This window comes from Chamaea fasciata, unplaced genomic scaffold, assembly GCF_029207755.1.
Source record: "Chamaea fasciata isolate MVZ Bird 193981 ecotype frontalis unplaced genomic scaffold, bChaFas1.0.hap1 SCAF_19, whole genome shotgun sequence".
In the NCBI taxonomy this organism is placed as follows: Eukaryota; Metazoa; Chordata; class Aves; order Passeriformes; family Sylviidae; genus Chamaea; species Chamaea fasciata.
Window position 1 is genome coordinate 11,627,125 of NW_027094104.1, and position 17,095 is coordinate 11,644,219.

Genomic DNA, 17,095 nt, shown 5'->3' on the forward strand with positions numbered 1-17,095 from the left:
CATGCAGGCTTCTAGTAGCTTATAAATCCAGTAGTGGTGTAAAAGACCCATCTCACTGCTTTTTTGAACAAGTAACAAATACTCCTCGAGGTGAGTATGTACCTCTGGAAGTTGATTACACAAAGCACAAAGATAAACACATATACTTTGGGTGTGCAGCTTTCAAAACAACTTTGTCTGCCACGAATTCCAGGTGATTTAATGGGAATCACAGGGTGGTTTGGAAGGGACCTGAATGATCATCTCATTCCACTCCCTGCCATGAGCAGGGACACCTTCCACTAGACCAGGCTGCTTCAAGCCCTGTCCATCCTGGCGCCTTGGACATTTCCAGGTATGAGGCAGTCACAGCTTCTCTGGCACCCTCACAGGGAAGAATTTCTTCCTCAGATCTAATGTAAACCTACTCCCTGTCAGTGTGAAGCCATTCCCCCTTGTGACTCCACACCCATGTAAACAGTCTCTCTCCATGTTTCTTTTAGGCCTCTTCTGGTACTGGAAGGCCACAATTAGGTCACTCTATTTCCTGATCTGTGGCCCAAAATGCTTCAAATCCAGCGACTCGATCCTTCTTAAGTCGGTTTTTTGGATGTGGATGTTAGCACCTTTTCTCAATTGGAACCTTTTAAGACAGTTGAAAAAGATGTACTCCAAAATTACCAATAATTTCAGAGTGTCACAGCCAGAAAAGTCATTTTGGCCTAACAGAACAGTGTTTGATTCAGTTCACCTGAAACCTGAGGGAGCAGTTCTGCTGAAATAAACCAAAATTAAACTTACTGAAGGAGCAGTTCTCCCTACATCATGAGAAACAACAGGGAAAATGTTCTTGTCATAAGTCACTCTTCAGCTTTTTCCTCTTCTTGTAAAACACATTAACAGAGGCAAGATCCTCCATTACACCTAATATGCTACGCCTAAGAGCAGTATTTTTCAAGTATCACATCTGAAGTGTTTTAGAGACACTAGCTTGTCACTGTTCAGAACTCAGGTAAAGGTAAGCTACAATTATCCATCAGCTGAAGACTCTTAAGCAGATGAAGCCAGGGCCTACATCGTGGAGCAGAAGCTGTCCCTGCTTCCCACGGCTCTGGACCTGTGTCTGCGTCCCTGTGTCTGCGTCCCTGTGTTTCGGCTCAAACGCAGGTTTTGCTTATTCAGTTGTTTAAGTGTTGTGTGCAGCCAAGTTCGAAACACACCCTAAACCTCAAACACACAAAGCCCTTTAACAGTTCCCTAACTATGACACCATTAAAAAAAGTCATCTGGAGAAACTTTTAAACACAAACAGACCAACTAAAATACTTGAGGCTGGATTCCCATTTACAAAGCTCTGGTTTTTACATGCAAGCCTTTGGAATTTAATTACTTTGATTACATTACAACCATTGAGATAATTGATATTTTACAGAGAAGACGAACAGTGAAACAATTTAATAGCCCATTATGAGGACTTTAACTGACCCAATCTTTTTGTTCAGTTCCCATGTGCTGGGACATCCTGTAATTTCCTTGGCCTAGGCGGAGATTGTCGGGTGGTCAGAGATTTTTAAGTGTCACGTAAGACTGATGACTTGCAAAGCACGGCACATGGTACAGTACAATTCAAATGAGCTCACAGTCGGAATCCTGTCAAGCCCAGAGCAGACATTGTAACACTCATTAATTACTAGATGAATGTTAACTATGTCATAATTAAGTCAGCAGGATTTTTAAGCAATATTAGAGCAAGATGAACTCTGGAGACTAATCTGGTTCCAAACAGAGCTGAGTCTACTCTACGGCCTCTGTGCCATTCCCAACAGTTTGGGAACTCAACTTAATCATTACAAATCTCCCTTTTCTCTACAGAGTTTATAATTAAGTGAACATCAGACAAGGCTGTCCCCAACTGGAAGACATGGATCTGGCACAGAGCTCACAAAAGCAAAGCCATTGCTTGGGCAGCAGGAGACAGCCAGCACCCAGGGACACCCAGAGACATCCAGGGACACCCAGCACCTTGGGGTCTCTCCTCCACAGCTTGTGGAAATCTGAGAACAGGCAGACTGACAGGAACTCAGATCTCTCTGCTTTTCTGTAACAGGAAATTGCAGGACCACAAGTACCTGGCTGGCTTGTGAATATACCAAATTACTTAGTCTTTTTGGCCAAATTTTTAATTGCTGCAATTGAGCCCATTTATGACCAACTCTTCTCTCCAACTGTGGGAACCTGGGACAGATGCAGCAGACACTTAGAAATCCCAATAACTTGCCAGATCAGTCCTGTTTTTTCAGTTTTGGAAAAAAATGAAGTCACCTAAAGAAAACAAGGCCCAGGTCTCCAGAATCCGTTCACTCTTGTATGCAAAATAGGAATAAAAATATATTCTTCCTGAGTTCCTATTCTTTCATCTCTTTTCACTGTGTTAAATCATCTCAGAAGTTCCACAATTGCAGAGAACCAGGTAGATCCTACAGCACCCACGGAGCTCAAGATAAATAACAGGTTTTATTATTCCTCATGAACGTTAAGTTTAAGCCATTTTTTTTTAAATACTTCTTCATGATTTATTTAAATAGTAATAGACCTCCTTTTTAATAAACAAGAACAAGCTGAGATTTTTATTTTAATATCCAAGATAAGGCAAAAATGTCAACTGGCATTCAAGAAAGTAGAAAATGGTTCTTTCTGTAAATATATTTTTATCTAGTGAAATACTGAAGCTTTATAAATTGTACTTTTCCTAAAACAAACAGGATACTAAATTTCACAGTCATTCAGCAACTGCCTGAATGTTTTGCAGTTCAATAAATTTGGGTAAGATTTGGAAATAGTTGTGAGATGAGACTTCCAAAAGCAGCTAGTGACTTTGGGTTTGCAAACTGCAGCAGCTGACAGTCTAATTTTCAGAATGGGGAGGGGAGGGGAGGGGTAACCTGTAGCATCAGTTCAAGAACAGACTCACTCCTTCTGTCTTTGCTTTGATGCTGCATATGTATAACTGGGAAGTGGCCAACAAGGCATTAAAATAAACATGGAATAGTTAAATATCAGCTCCAAAACAGATGTTGAAAGCTTAACTGCATTTCCCAAAAGCTAGTGTTTACTGCCTTGGCAACCTAAGAATGCTGTTTTGCTTAAAGCACAATTTCAGTAATTCTTCTGCCTCGAATAACGTGAAGGAATTTTAAAATTATTTCCAGACATTGGTAGCTGTGACTTAAGAGAGGAAAGCACCAGCCTTTTGTCTCTAGGAAGCGGGTAGGAGTTTGGCTGCTGTAGGGAGGGGAAGGCTTTGGCAGTGTAAGCTCAGCCTCTTCATGGATCGTAGTCAGGAAACAACCACACACCGTTTTACTTGATAGTGCACAACTGGCTCTCTTCCCTTAAAAGATGTTGAACAAATTACTCCTCTTTAATCCAGACAAGGTAGATTAGAGCTCAGAGATTTGACTTGGTCCAGCTGTATCCACCTGTTTGTGAGCACCCATGCTGTCTCAGGCTGCTTTTACCACCTTTTCTACATGAAATTTTAACATAACCAGTCCCAAACTCTTCACCACAGTCCTGCGTAAGTCTTACAGGCTATTACATTCACAAGAAATGTAGAGAATACAAGTCCAAAACCTTTATTTTTTGTCTTTTCTTTAATGTTCATTCACAAGTTTAACACAGTAGTTTCCCCTGGAGATTTCTAACTATCAGCAATTCTGGGGGTAAAGAAAGAAAGATTTTAAAATCTTGTCAAAGCCTAGTTGCCCACTTCGGGTTTAACGCAATCTTAAATGATTATTTGGGGCTATTGGTACAAAGATTCACTATTGGTTTGGAGAGTCATGGCCAGAACACACTGTGATGCCCTGATCCATAAGGACTGGTTTGTTCAGCTCTTGTTTGCATTCCCTGTTTGTGAAGGAGAGTTGGAAAGAACAATCATTACTGTCTGTGCTTCAGCTTGTTTTGGTGATGGAAAATGATTGTTAAATCAACTGACTTCCAGTTACAAATGTTCAAGATACTGTCCTGATATCATCCCTCCTGAAGAGAAATCTTACCAGCTACTTCATTCTTCCCACTGTCTTTAGAATTGGGAACAGGATTAGCTAGCCAAAATTTACATCCTAATTTGCAATTATGAAGTCTTCTCAAACACAAAGACATTTGGGAATTACCCAGACACTAATCTTAACCAAACTGATGCAATTCCCCTCTACTTTGCCCACATCAACACCATAGCAAGACAACAATCAGCACTTCTGCTTCCACTGGAAAACAAAAGCAGATGCTACTTGCTTGTGCAGGATGGCACGAGAGCGGCAAAGCAGCCTTGAGAGGAAAAAGGGAAAGTATCACTTCTAAAGCTCCACACAAGGTCCCTGGGCTGGGACAATGGTCCTGGCTGTCAGTGTGGGACGCATGGCCCAGCCCGCATTGTGCCCCTCCAAGGTTACACCGTCATGGAAACCAAGGGCGATGAGGAAAACACTGAAATACTCAAAAGCTTCATGGTCAGGGGTTTCAATAGCTGTTTCTTTTGAAGGATGGCACAAAAGGCCTAAGGAGCAGGAGCATCTAGGGGCTGCAATAGACTCCTCTGCAGCAGCACTGAAAGGGAAGGGGATGTTGGACGTGTGTTTGGCTTGTCTGCAAACAAAAGGATCCTCAGCGTCCACCAGGAATAGGAAATGAGGCTGGCTGTGGGATTTTTCACCTCGAGAGAGTGTTCCTGGCTTCTGCCTTTAACAGAAGGAAGCCAGATGTCCTCAGGTACGCTCACCACATGGAAAAAAGCTCTGTGTGTACGGATACATACAGGCATGCGCACTTCTTGTGTGACACACAACAGGTTATTATTGCAGCCAAAAGCCTCACAGGGAAACACCTTTCATTACACAGGCAAGGCTGGAAAACAACAACACCATATACAACTCACCTTAGCTAACCCCAGCAACAGATGCCATTAAAGAAGAGCCTGTTGTTGGTAAGATGGAAATACAGTCTTCTGCAAATACGTTTAGGAAGCATTTACCAAAGGAGCAGACTCAGCAGAGGAATGCAAACCTGCAGAGCCATGCAGGGGCTCCTCATCGCCCGCCTCTTTCAGGCTCTGGCAGGGCTGCCACTAGCCCAAAAATGGGAGTCCCTCCTGCAGATCCCCCCGTCCTGATTTCTCTGTGGGTGTTGTGTTTCACACCCAGGGGCACAGGGCTCCCCCATCAGCTACACACGGGGTAGAGAACCGCGCAAAGGGCATGCTGCCTGTGAACTTGTGGGGTCAGTCCCCAGGTGCCCCAGCAGTCGAACTGCCATTTCTTTTGTCTTTTATGAAGATGGAAAGGAAGAAAAAAACAGCCCACTGGCTTTTGTCCTAAATTCAGACCAGCTGCTCACTAGTATTGTCCCTCTGCCTCATTTTTTACAGTTTTTACCCCCACAAAGCATACTCCTGGGCCCCCAGCTCCAAGTCTCATATGTCAGTGACATGAGTATCTCAGTTTCCTCTGGAACAGACCACAAATTCTGCTCTTTCATCTGGGAAGTGAAATCCTTCAAAGCTGAGTTTACCAGTGGGAGTTTATAGCCAAAGCCTCCTCTCCTCCAGCAGCAGGACGCAGGAATTGCCCTGCTCTGGGGGCTGGCTCCCAGATCTGCTCCCACATGAAGGGGCTTTGAAAGCTCCAAGTGCTTAACTGGAAGGGACACAAAGATCTCCAAGCTTGTTTTGCATGCAATTAAGCTGTTGTTTTGCTCTCCCTCCTACTGGCAGACAAGTGCTACACCAGGGAAGGTACGAGAGAGTCCAGCCTTTGGCAGGTTGGGCACAGGCCCCCCCTCTTTCCTATTCTCCTTTTTTGGTTACTGAAACCATCCATCTGCCAAATGTCACTAGCTGATAAGAACTGCCCGTTTTTAAATCCCCTTTTGTAAATAGATGCTGGCTGACGTAATTAATGTCTACCATACAACACAATTTGAATTACAAAGTAAAGGCAATTTAAAAATCAGCCTCCACATGATTACAATTGATACTGAGTCTATAAATTCCATACCCTGAGGAATTATTTAAATTTCTGAAAATGAATGAAAATCAGTACAAGATGTCTTTCAGGGAAACGAGAACAGAAGTGGAGCATCTGATAAACTAAACAGTCTCTTGAGATAAACATTCTTCGGTGCAGTAATACCTATGGCTCCTGGGCCACCGCGGCTCTGCAATGTCTGCCGAACTGTCAGGGCCCTTATCTGCTCTGCCACCACCTACTCAGAATAAATCCCTTTAGCTGATAAGCACATTATGTTGAGGAGCCCTGCTTGTCACTTCCATCTCACTGGGTGGTTTGTATTGACTCCATGGCACCAAACCGCTCCGTGACACTGATCCTGCTCTGCCAGCGGGATCCAGCCCTCAGCACCGGAGCAGAGCACGGTCAGTGGAAGAAGAACAAAAGTTTTTGGGCCCCTGGAGTAAGAAGGACATGGGACTGTTGGAGCAAATCCAAAGGAGCCCACAAAGTTGATAAGGAGACTGAAGCACCTTCCCTATGGGGACAGGCTGAGAAAACTGGGGCTGTTCACCCTGAAGAAGGTTGTATGGAGAACTCACAGCACCTTTCAGGATTTGAACAGGCTACAAGGAAGCCTGAGGACAACTCTGCATGAGGAAATGTAGTGACAGGACAAGGGGGAATGGGTTCAAACTGAGAGAGGAGACATTTACATTTGATATTAGGAAGAAATTCTTGGCTGTGAGGTGGTGAGGTCCTGGGACAGGTTGCACAGACAAGCTGTTGCTGCCCCATCCCTGAAAGTGTCCAAGGGCAGGCTGGACAGGGCTTGGAGCAACCTGGCCTAATGGAAGTTGCCCCTGCCCATGGCAGGGGGTTGGAATGGGATAATCTATAAGGTCCCTTCCAATCCAAACCATTCTACGATTCCATGAAAATGTGCAAGGCAAAAAATGGTCTGTGGCATTTGGAGACATCTACTCTAGATTCAGTTTTCTGTTAACTAGAAATAACAAGTTTAAATGGACATCAGTCTGGGGAGAAAGAACACAGCGTGAGGGTAATTTAAAGCATGTATGCACTGTGCCTCTTAGACACCAAAATAAACAGCTCTGTTTCTTTCTAAGGATCCCTGTGCACAAGCCCAGCAGCACTGCGGCACAGCCAGGAGCTCTTCTGCTTGTGGATCCCATGCAGGAGGGAGATCTGGCACAGAACAGGAGACACTGCCAAGTTTGACCTATCTTCCTGTCTCTCTGCTATCACTTAAGGTTTTAAGTTAATGTCATTATTTTTCTGCTAGTCCTTCCCTTGTAAAATAATTTGAAGTTATCTTGATTTACTAGAAAAACAAATCTCTTCAGAAACAAATAGTCCCATGAAGGAGCAATGAAATCTGCTTTCAAGGAAGCAAACATGTTACTGCAAATCACAGGCTGGCAGTTAAGTTCTGCATAAATACCCCTGATACATGACAGTGATATCCATGTGATAAATTACATTTATCATGCACTTCTGACCATCTCACCTGCACTCACTCCCCCAGCGAGGAAATGCTAACATTCCCCATCTTTCATCAGTTTCAAACAGCTGCCATTAAAAAAAACACAACCCTCCCCAAACCCACAATAAAGAATTCCACATCTTCCCAGAGATAACCTTATCTTTTGCTTTTGAAATGGGAGGTTTTCCCTAAATTACATTGGCACAAAATCCAGGGTTGGGGGCAGGATGTTCAATCAGGCTTAAAGAGCATATAATTAAAGTTACCTATCGGGGCAGAAATGAAACCAAACATTCCTGGGAACTACCACAAGATCTGCAAAGATGTATAGTGTAAGAAATTTCTCAGAGGGCAGAGAGGCCCTGGCACAGGCTGCCCAGAGCAGCTGTGGCTACCCCATCACTGCAAGTGTCCAAGGCCAGGTTGGATGAGTCTTGGAGCAAACCTGGTCTAGTGGAAGGTGTCCCTGCCCATGGCAGGGGGTTGAAACAGGATGGTCCTTAAGGTTCCTTATGAACCCAAGTCATTCTGTGATTCTATGATTATTCTATAAACTACAGCAAGTGCTTGCATCACTGGAAATATGAGGGTCCCAGATTTCTATCTGTAAATATATAGTATTTATTTCTTTTGCAAGAAACTGCCAAGGTATTAATCTTTGAAAGTCATAAACAAAATGAGGACAAATTAAAACAAGGCTGCTCCACTCTGAGATGCTTTGTTATTAGCTCTGGAACTGGAAATGAGGAACCACCTTGAACTCTCTAAGGAACCATCTCCAGCTCCCACAAAGGACAAGATATCTCACAGCATCCATGTCATTCTGTTCCTGAAGGGAACAGACATAGCTGTCCTAACTGTTACACACAACACTTTAACACTTAGCTCCCCCCACAAATTGTAATGAAAGGGCTACACTTAAATATTGTTTTCCCTATAACCAGCAACATGTACAACAATGTGGCTGCTATGAGAAGACTACAAGGAGGGAAAAGCCCCAGGAAAATGTGAACTCAAAACCCCACCATTTTAGTGGTGAGAACTTTCCTTCTCATTAGTTTCCTGCCTCCCTTCCTTCACATTCCTTTTTGTTATCGAGTAGAATGATTTTTTTAAAATGAGGTGCAAAGGCATTTTCACACCTCTAAAACTAGGTTAAGTCTCCACACTAATTACACATTATTAATGAGTTCAACAACTGAGACCAGGCTGGTTAGGGAAGGGACGCAGGTCTGCACATTGTGTATGGATGCACACCTGTATTCCGCATGGATACAATGCTGCCAGGGACTGAACTCTCTTACTGGGAAAAGTAGAATGTTTAACACTGAAAATCATAGTCTAAAATGCCATCCTTTACTTCTAGTTACTTCTTTTTTTCTGTAAAAGTGTTTGTAGGGTTTGTGTTGGGGATTTTTTTTTGTTTTCATTTAATACTGAAATGCACTAAACTATTACATTCCAGTCCCTGTTTTCAGGACTCTCCCCAGGTGTGCTTCATTACAAACACCAGTATCAGCTCAATAACATTTCTTTATTAAATAAGCTGCCTGGCCTCCCTGACACAGACTGGGAGGTGATTAGAAAAAGTTTTAGGTACACAGAACGCACTAGATATGCACCAGATTAACGTGTTCTGACAAAGTCTGCTCAGGTGGCTTGAAGTTACCATCTTCCACTGATGGCATCATTGCCAGGGATCATTCCCCCCACAGCAGAACTGGCACAGGGACACATAACCACATTTTAGCTGCAAATTAGAGAGGAAGAGCTTACTTGGGCACCAGTGGGACTCCCTGCTGCCCTCTCTGCTGCTGTACTGGGACAACTTTGCTCTCTGTGAAATAGATCTCAAAGAGCAAGTCGACAAATGAAAGCTAATGACAATCAGTGCCAGTTTAACATGCTGGGCTTTCAGTGGCCTCCACAGCAAGAGCTTTTGGAGACAAGCAGCTCATGCACTCCAGCTCTTCAGGCTGAACTGTGCAGGTGAAGCACAGACACACGAGACTCATCCTCAGACACTAACTCTGCAATAAAGTGGCAAAAATAACGCATTAACCTCCAAACAATGTTAGAGTCAAGGTCTAAGTATCTGCAGCCAGAATTATAAGGGTCTTTAAAATATACATTTTGGTTTTAATAAATTCTACAGAATCATAGAATCATTGAGGTTGGAAATGTCCTTTCAGATCAAGTCCATTCACCACCCCAGCATCAGCACCACGTTCACCATTAAACCATGTCCTCAAGTACGACATCCACACATTTTTTGAACACTTCCAGGAATGGTGATTCCATCACTACCCTGGGCAGTCTGTTCCAATCCCTGACCACCCTTTCTGTGAAGAAATTTGCCCTAATATCCAGTCCAAACTTCTCCTGGCACAACTCAAGGTCATTCCCTCTCCTCCTGTCCCTTGTTTCCTGGGAGCAGAGCCTGACCCTCACCTGGCTGTCCCCTCCTGTCAGGGAGTTGTGCAGAGCCACAAGGTCCCCTCTGAGCCTCCTTTTCTCCAGGCTGAGCCCCCCACTGCCAGTTCCCCCAGCTGCTCCTGGTGCTCCAGCCCCTTCCCCAGCTCCATCCCCTTCCCTGGACATGCTCCAGCCCCTCAATGTCTTTTCTGTCATGTTCCCTTTTCTCTTCTAAAGTACAGAGCTGCTAACGATGTCTGTTATGCACTCTTTAACACAAGACACAATAGATATTCTCACATATAATTTTCAGGTCTAAGTAAATTTCAGAGAAGAAAATATTTGTATAGAAGCAGCACACAATGAAAAAAACCCCACGCCACCTTCCATCCTTGCTCTGATTTAGATCTGTGTGGGAACATGTGGACACAAAGCCAACTCAGACGGGCTTTTATTAGGAAGTGCATAAAGAACAGATTTCGCACAAATTCTGCTAATTTCTAGTTAAAAGCCTTTTTGTTGAAAGTATTATTCAAGCCTTAAATATGCCCCCCTGTGGGATGAGTGTGTGCTAAAACAATTCTTAACAGACCTATTAATTGCACTTCATTAGTTGCTTCAGACTATAAGTTTGTGGAGCCACTTTGATTCTTAAGTTTCTAGCTGGCAGGAAAAACAAGGCCTGATTGTGTCAGAGTTGAGCTGCTGAAGAGATCAGTGTTTTACAAGGGATGTAAAAATGGTTCACAGTTACTAAAATAGAAATCTTTGTTTGCTTTTCAAGGAGGGGAGAAGGAGCATTTATAACTTAGAGTTTAGCAATGGGTAATTAAGAAATACACCAATAAATTAATCTTCCCAGGATATTTTATGGCTTGTGGAAATACAGTAAAACACATCTGGGAATTTTCCAGCTGAAAGTTCCTTGCAAGTTGGATCTTACTGGATATGGTTTGAATCCTGAATATGGTTTGAATCCTGAAATGATGTAACATTTTCTCCTATATGAACACCACAGACACTATTTTCCTTCTGGATTTTTTTTTAAGATGGTCAAAACACATATTCAATAGGACATGCTGCTTTATCAGCTCAGGTTTGTCCTGAAATACCCGTGTAAGGAGAATGTTACCAAAATTAGCTGTTTTCAAAGCACAGGATTACAGAATGGTTTGGGTTGAAAGGGACCTTAAAGATCCTCTCTTTCCACCCTCTGCCATCGGCAAGGACACCTTCAACTAAACCGGGCTGCTGCAAGCTGTGTCCAACATGGCCTGGTCAGGTCAACAAGCATAAAGAACAAAGTTTACTGCCTTTTTTGAGTAGGTTTTCTAGCTATCCTGGCTGGCAACCACTCGCCCTGATGAAAGGGTTTTATACTCACCAGCATCCAGACTCCCGGTAGCTGCAGTCCAGCCCATCATGGGGGGAATGGCCCCAACAACAGCTCCCACCCACGTGTTGGCAATGCTCATTCTCTTCAGGGGTGTGTAGCAGCACGTGTAGAGGAAGATGTTGAAGGCTCCCAGGGCCCCAGTGAGAGGGTTCACTCCCAGAGTGAGCAGGGCAATTCCCGGGATTCCGCAGGAGGCAGCAAAGCAGACAGCGAGCAGGGGGCTGTGGGGAGACACGTGGCACATGCTGAGCAGGACCTGGCCTTAGAGAATGGCTGCTGTTCCTTTCCTTTGGTTTCCCCCTCAAAACTAAGATGGAATTTTTGTTATTGTTTTACTCAGTCATCCTAAATTTTCCTGTTTGAGCCCCCATCCTAACAAAAGTCTTGGCAAAATGTTAAGACAATCTTTCTACAGCTCTGCAATGGAAATGATTCTTAATCTTGTGATCACTGTGTTCACCAAATAAATCCAAGCTCTGCAGATAATGGAGAACTGTTCTTCCTTATGGAGTACTGCTGCTTTTAGCACATCTTCCGCCTTCATTTTAATTTTAGTAAATTTAAACCTCTGGAAAAAGCTCAGGAGTTTAGAGTAAATTAAAATGGTTGCAGTTTGTCAGATTTTTAACTGATTGCAGTTATGCAACGGATCCTTCAAAACGTAATAGGGTTAGACACAAAATTCAGAAGCATTTATGAGAAAAAAATAATTTTGAAATTACATCAATAGGAACAAAGTATTCTTTGACTTTACTGAAAAAAAGCCTGAATGTTCTACACCCCCATTTATCTGATGCACTGTACTAAGCAGAGGGAGCACACTAAAACAATGCTGGCAGCAGAATCAAAACTGGTTCTCTTGTAAGCATGGCTGAAATTAACTGAAGATATTTTAGGTTTGGTTGAAAGCAGCAGACAACAGAGATGCAAATTATCTCTGTGCATTTCTACTCTGCATCAGCTGAGAACTCAGGAAAAGTTGGAAACTTATATTAAAATCTGTCAGAAAGTGGCTGGAGCTATGTAAACTTTTGTTAATTAATTCCACAATAAACATCCAAATAGGATGAACAAGGTTTCTTTTTTTTGCTACCAGAACCACAATTGACAGGCAGCATGATGCCACAACCCTAAGGAAGCTTTAGTTGTGGTTCCTTGTGCTAGATCAACATGTTTGCTGCTGGTGGGGATCTCCTCTTGTGTGTTTCTTTGAGGGGTTTGGTATAATAGGAAGAGAGAACAAAAGCGTCTAAGAAATGTGGCGTGAGCAACCTCTGGAAAGGAGAAAAATGCCATTTCATTAGTTGTATTTAATAACCCATGTGACTAAATACACACTCAGTCTCATCCACGTAAAACCAGAAAATATGTGTGCTTGCAACGAAGGTCTCTGCGTGGAGTTTAGCTTTACACCTTTTGTCTAATTGGAAACCATGCAGCCTTTGTGTTCTACAATCCACTCTGCCCTCTGGTCAAATCCTTAAACCTAAAATATGTGTTGCACGCACCGCTCCAACTCTCCTAAGAAAATAAGAAAAATTTGCTGGCGGGGATGAATTTTATTGTAGTTTTATCAGCAAAAAATCCCACCAGTCAAACTTTCATCTTAAAGAGGTTTGTTAGACCAATACAGTACAGAGATCCTAAATACCTGGAAGAACTAAAATAAATAAATCTTACGCTAAAGATCTGCCTTCAATTTAAACCGACTAAGTAATTTTATCCAGCTTTTCCAAACCATCAAGAGATTTTAGGTAACATAGGGTGCACAGAGCACATTTCTGCTCAGTGTTACCAACCCTGGTGTTACCAATAGAGCAGGAACCGAGGGAGGGTACGTCATTGCCTTCCACTGACAATGGGATGTATAAAATTTGAGGCTGTTTTCAGGAAAAGAGCCATATGGAGCTGTGCCCTCTGGTTCTGCAGCCTGTGGTGCTTCTTTGCAGAAAGGCAGCAAAACACAGTTTGTACAGCCAAAGGTCCCACGGCCAACCACAAATGCTGGAGTACTTCGTAGATGTTGCCCTTCTGTAGTGAAAGCCTGACTGGGCTTGGTTTAACAAATCTATCTTGACTGATTCGTGAATGAAATACAGTCAGACAGTAAACACCAGATTCACACAATACTCACTCTTGAGGTGACAAAAGACCAGTGTGACCCTACGAGGCTGGGCTGCCTACATCTGCCCTGCAGGGCTCACAGACATAAATGAAGGCACAGTTTGATCTAATGCAACTAATCAGGAGTGAAGACTTATCTACGTGACTCCAATTCAAATGAACGTTACCCACCATGAGCAGGCAACAATTCTTCATGTCTCTTCTCAGACAAGAAGACAAAGGGTGGGAGTGTAAAGCCTTCCTCCATGGATGAACCCTGTTTTGCCTTCCTTCCACATTGCTCCCTGCAGCACCAACAGCCCTTGGTGCCAGTCCTGATCCCAGGTGCCTGCTGCCTTCATTTCTAACCAATGGATCAGAAAAACATCTTGAAAAAATAATGCTTTATCAAAAGGGAGCAGTGAAGTTATGTGGCTGAGAGCTTGAAAAGATTTGCTATGATCTTGATGGATGAGAACACATTTTTATTTCTTAGTTTCTTCCTTTTTGCCTCTTTAAGCGAAATTCCTGGAGGCACAGTCCATAATCATAGAATCACAGAATGGTTTGTGTTGAGAGGGACGTTAAAGCCCACCTTGTTTAAACTGCTCTGTGAAAGGCAGGGACACCTTCCACTAAACCAGGTTGCTCCAAGACCCATCCAACCTGGCCCTGACCACTTCCAGGGGTGGGACAGACACAGCTTCTCTGGACAACTTGAGGCAGCTTGGTCAGTGTCTATAATTGTCCTAATGCTCTCTGGGAAGGGTATAAATCAATGGGAGGGTTCCTCTTAAGCAGCTGAACTACTTTACTTTCAGACATCCTGAAAGCATCACATTTTCTACTTCTCTCTGGTTCTTCCTCAACAAAGAAGAGTAATTGACTTACAAAGGCCTAAACTCCCACTGAGTTTTGAAAGTCAAACTGTGATCTGATAACTCAGCTTTGTTATTTCTGCCTCTTAAAATACTATTTGGCACCACATAGACACTGCAATCAGAAATCAGGACTTTTCTTTCACGGTGAAGTAGAAGAGAATTCAACTCTCATGGAAACTTGTCCTGTTTATAAGGTTTAGAAGTATAAGCAAGTTCTCACTGTGAAAAAGAAAATATTGGAGGAAAACATAGAGATTTCAGTCACTGATGATGCTCTTTCTGCTTCTGTAGATTTTAAGACAAGATTGAGCCTAGGTTTAAATCACAGCAGTTTAAAGGGTATTCTGCTTTCTACTAGTTTATGTCTTCTAGGTACCAGTGTGCATGTCTATGCTCACGTTGTTTGTCAGTACTCAGGCACATGGGGTGATCTTAGCTGATTTTGATGCACTCTCCATTGCCAGGCCGCCCACCCCTATCAAGGGACCATAGGAGACCGGCATCTCGTCCTGGAGCAGGAGAAAGGCTGAGACACTGAGCTGTCACTGAATTTACCCTATCACCGAATGTTCACACAGCTTCTTCCACCACAGCCTCATGCCACCATGCAGCCCATGTCAGCCTTGGGTAACCCAATGCCAGGGAGTTCTCACATGGTGCTCAAAAGGGGCTGAGGGGTCTCTGATGGTTTCTTTCATCCTTAAACCATCCCAGGCAGTAAGTGCAGGCTGGTGACAGATGCTGGTACATACACCTCATTTCACTTGGGCGTTCATGTTTGCTGAGGGAATCGCTCCCATGGGAAAAAAAGGAAATCTTCAATTGGAAAACTGGGCAAGGAGCTAGCTCAGAAAGAAAACATGTCAAGTAAGAAACTAGGTTTTATGATGGATTCTTGGGAGGAGTTGGTTTCAGTTATACGGCTGATTAAAATCAGGCTTTGGAAAAATACTGTAAGTGCCAAATGAGTTCTCTTCAAATTTCAACTCTAAAATACCCAGTATGTCACCACATAGGGCACCTCCTAAAGACAACCCAAAACCTAGTAATTCTGCTCTCGTCCCTCTTCTCTCCTCTACTGACAACAAATATGCCCAAATCTACCTAATACAAGTGCTAGAAGACAACCACCTTTAACTAAAAGCTTTTGTGAATTTCAGATTGGCTAGTGAATACTCAAACATTTCCTGATGCAAAAGAAATGCGTTGTCATTTCTTTCCCAGAGAGTTCACCCAAGATGGCCCCACCCCAGTTACACTCCACTAAGAGCATCCAAGAGGAGAACGAGAAGGAGGGAGATCAGGCCCATGTTCTTCTCATTCAGCTCTGGAGAGATGCTGTTGGTTGGGCTGGTGAGGATTGCTCAAGGACAGCCCAGAGCTGCTGGGGGAAATGGGAACAGACAGGAGGAACTCAACATGGGTCCTATTCAGGTATCTCCTACGCACGTTACCATGAGACACCCATTTGGACCCTCATCCAGAGGAGTGAGGAGGCTTTGGATGACGCAGCAGCGTATTTTAATTCACGTGCAATAATATAACCTCTCAACTAGTCGCCACTTACAGGTGTTCTGGTTATACACAAATAATGAGCTTACACACATGTGCAGGAAATAAATTTATTTAACAGGCTCCAGAATCATGGATAATAGTACTTACTGGCTCACAGCCTTACTTGGAAAAATTAAGAGGCGAAAAGAAATTAAAGCATTTGCCCAGCTTTAAAATTAATGTAGTATTTTACCTATTTCACAGCAGCATTGGCAAGCTTCATGTCTATAGTGATCAGCACTGAGACGACTTACACAGGCTTTTCTGTGCTGTCTTTGCCAAAACATTTAGTGAAGACGACTGTCAAAGTAGAGTTTGAACTACAATCTAAAAAACAGTGCTAAAAACGAGGCAAAAGTTTAACAATTAAAAACAAACAAACAAACAAAAACCCAAAAAAACCCCCAACGAAGAACAATACACAGTTCCCTCTCAAAACCTATGAATAATTAAAAATAGACAATTCCTGTATCAGCACCTAATGCTTTAACCTATTCCCATGAATAGATTGACACTCCCATACAAGTGCAGACACAAAGCACATATGCATCCTGAATAGGTGCATTCATTCAACCAGCAGTTCTATGCAATTCATGTTCAGATGTTATGCAAATACATAAGAAACTTAATTTGGATCATGTGTTAATGGGAAACTGGGCACACCAAACATATTTCCATAAAAGCAGGTGAAGTATAAGTGCGTATGCGTATATTTGAAAATTAGATTCAAAGCCTAATACAAAAGGTAATAAATCCTGTCCTCTCCCTGTCTGTCAAAAACCCTTTATAGACATGTCATCCATTTCTAAAAGGGTAAACTGAAAAAATCCCAAACAACAATACTTTTTTGTTTAGCTGCAGCATGCCCAGAGTACCTTAATGGATTGGAACATTTAAATTCCCAGTTGATCATTCTGTATTAGATTTCATTAGTATTGACAACTGTCCCTCAGGCCACAAGACCATGGATCCATTCTGCCAAATGCAAGGTGATGCTCTAAAATAAGCAGGCAGGGATGGTGAAGGAAGAATCCAGGCATGGGCTTGTGGGACAAGGTGGGTGGGAAAAGAAGAAACTTTATTTAGAGTAATTTCCATATCCAAATGAAGCCAAATACATACCCTTGTGTTCCTCTGTGTGGAATTTTAGTAACAGCAAATAGTCTGCACAGATTCTGCCCTTTAATTAAACTGCAATTTACCTACTTTTTGATGAGACAAAAACTGGGTTTGAGTTTTGGTGAGTTTGGTG

The 17,095-nt window shown here is 42.9% G+C and overlaps 1 protein-coding gene across 2 annotated transcripts in view; it reads right to left on the reverse strand.

The window, feature by feature from the left end:
* The window catches only part of COX10 (cytochrome c oxidase assembly factor heme A:farnesyltransferase COX10), a 90,672-nt gene that overhangs the window by 3,649 nt on the left and 69,928 nt on the right, over positions 1-17,095 (reverse strand). For both annotated transcript variants that reach the window (XM_066200645.1, XM_066200644.1), the window contains exon 6: positions 11,294-11,526. In XM_066200645.1, the coding sequence (XP_066056742.1) occupies positions 11,294-11,526 (233 nt within the window). The remainder of the gene's footprint in view (positions 1-11,293; positions 11,527-17,095) is intronic.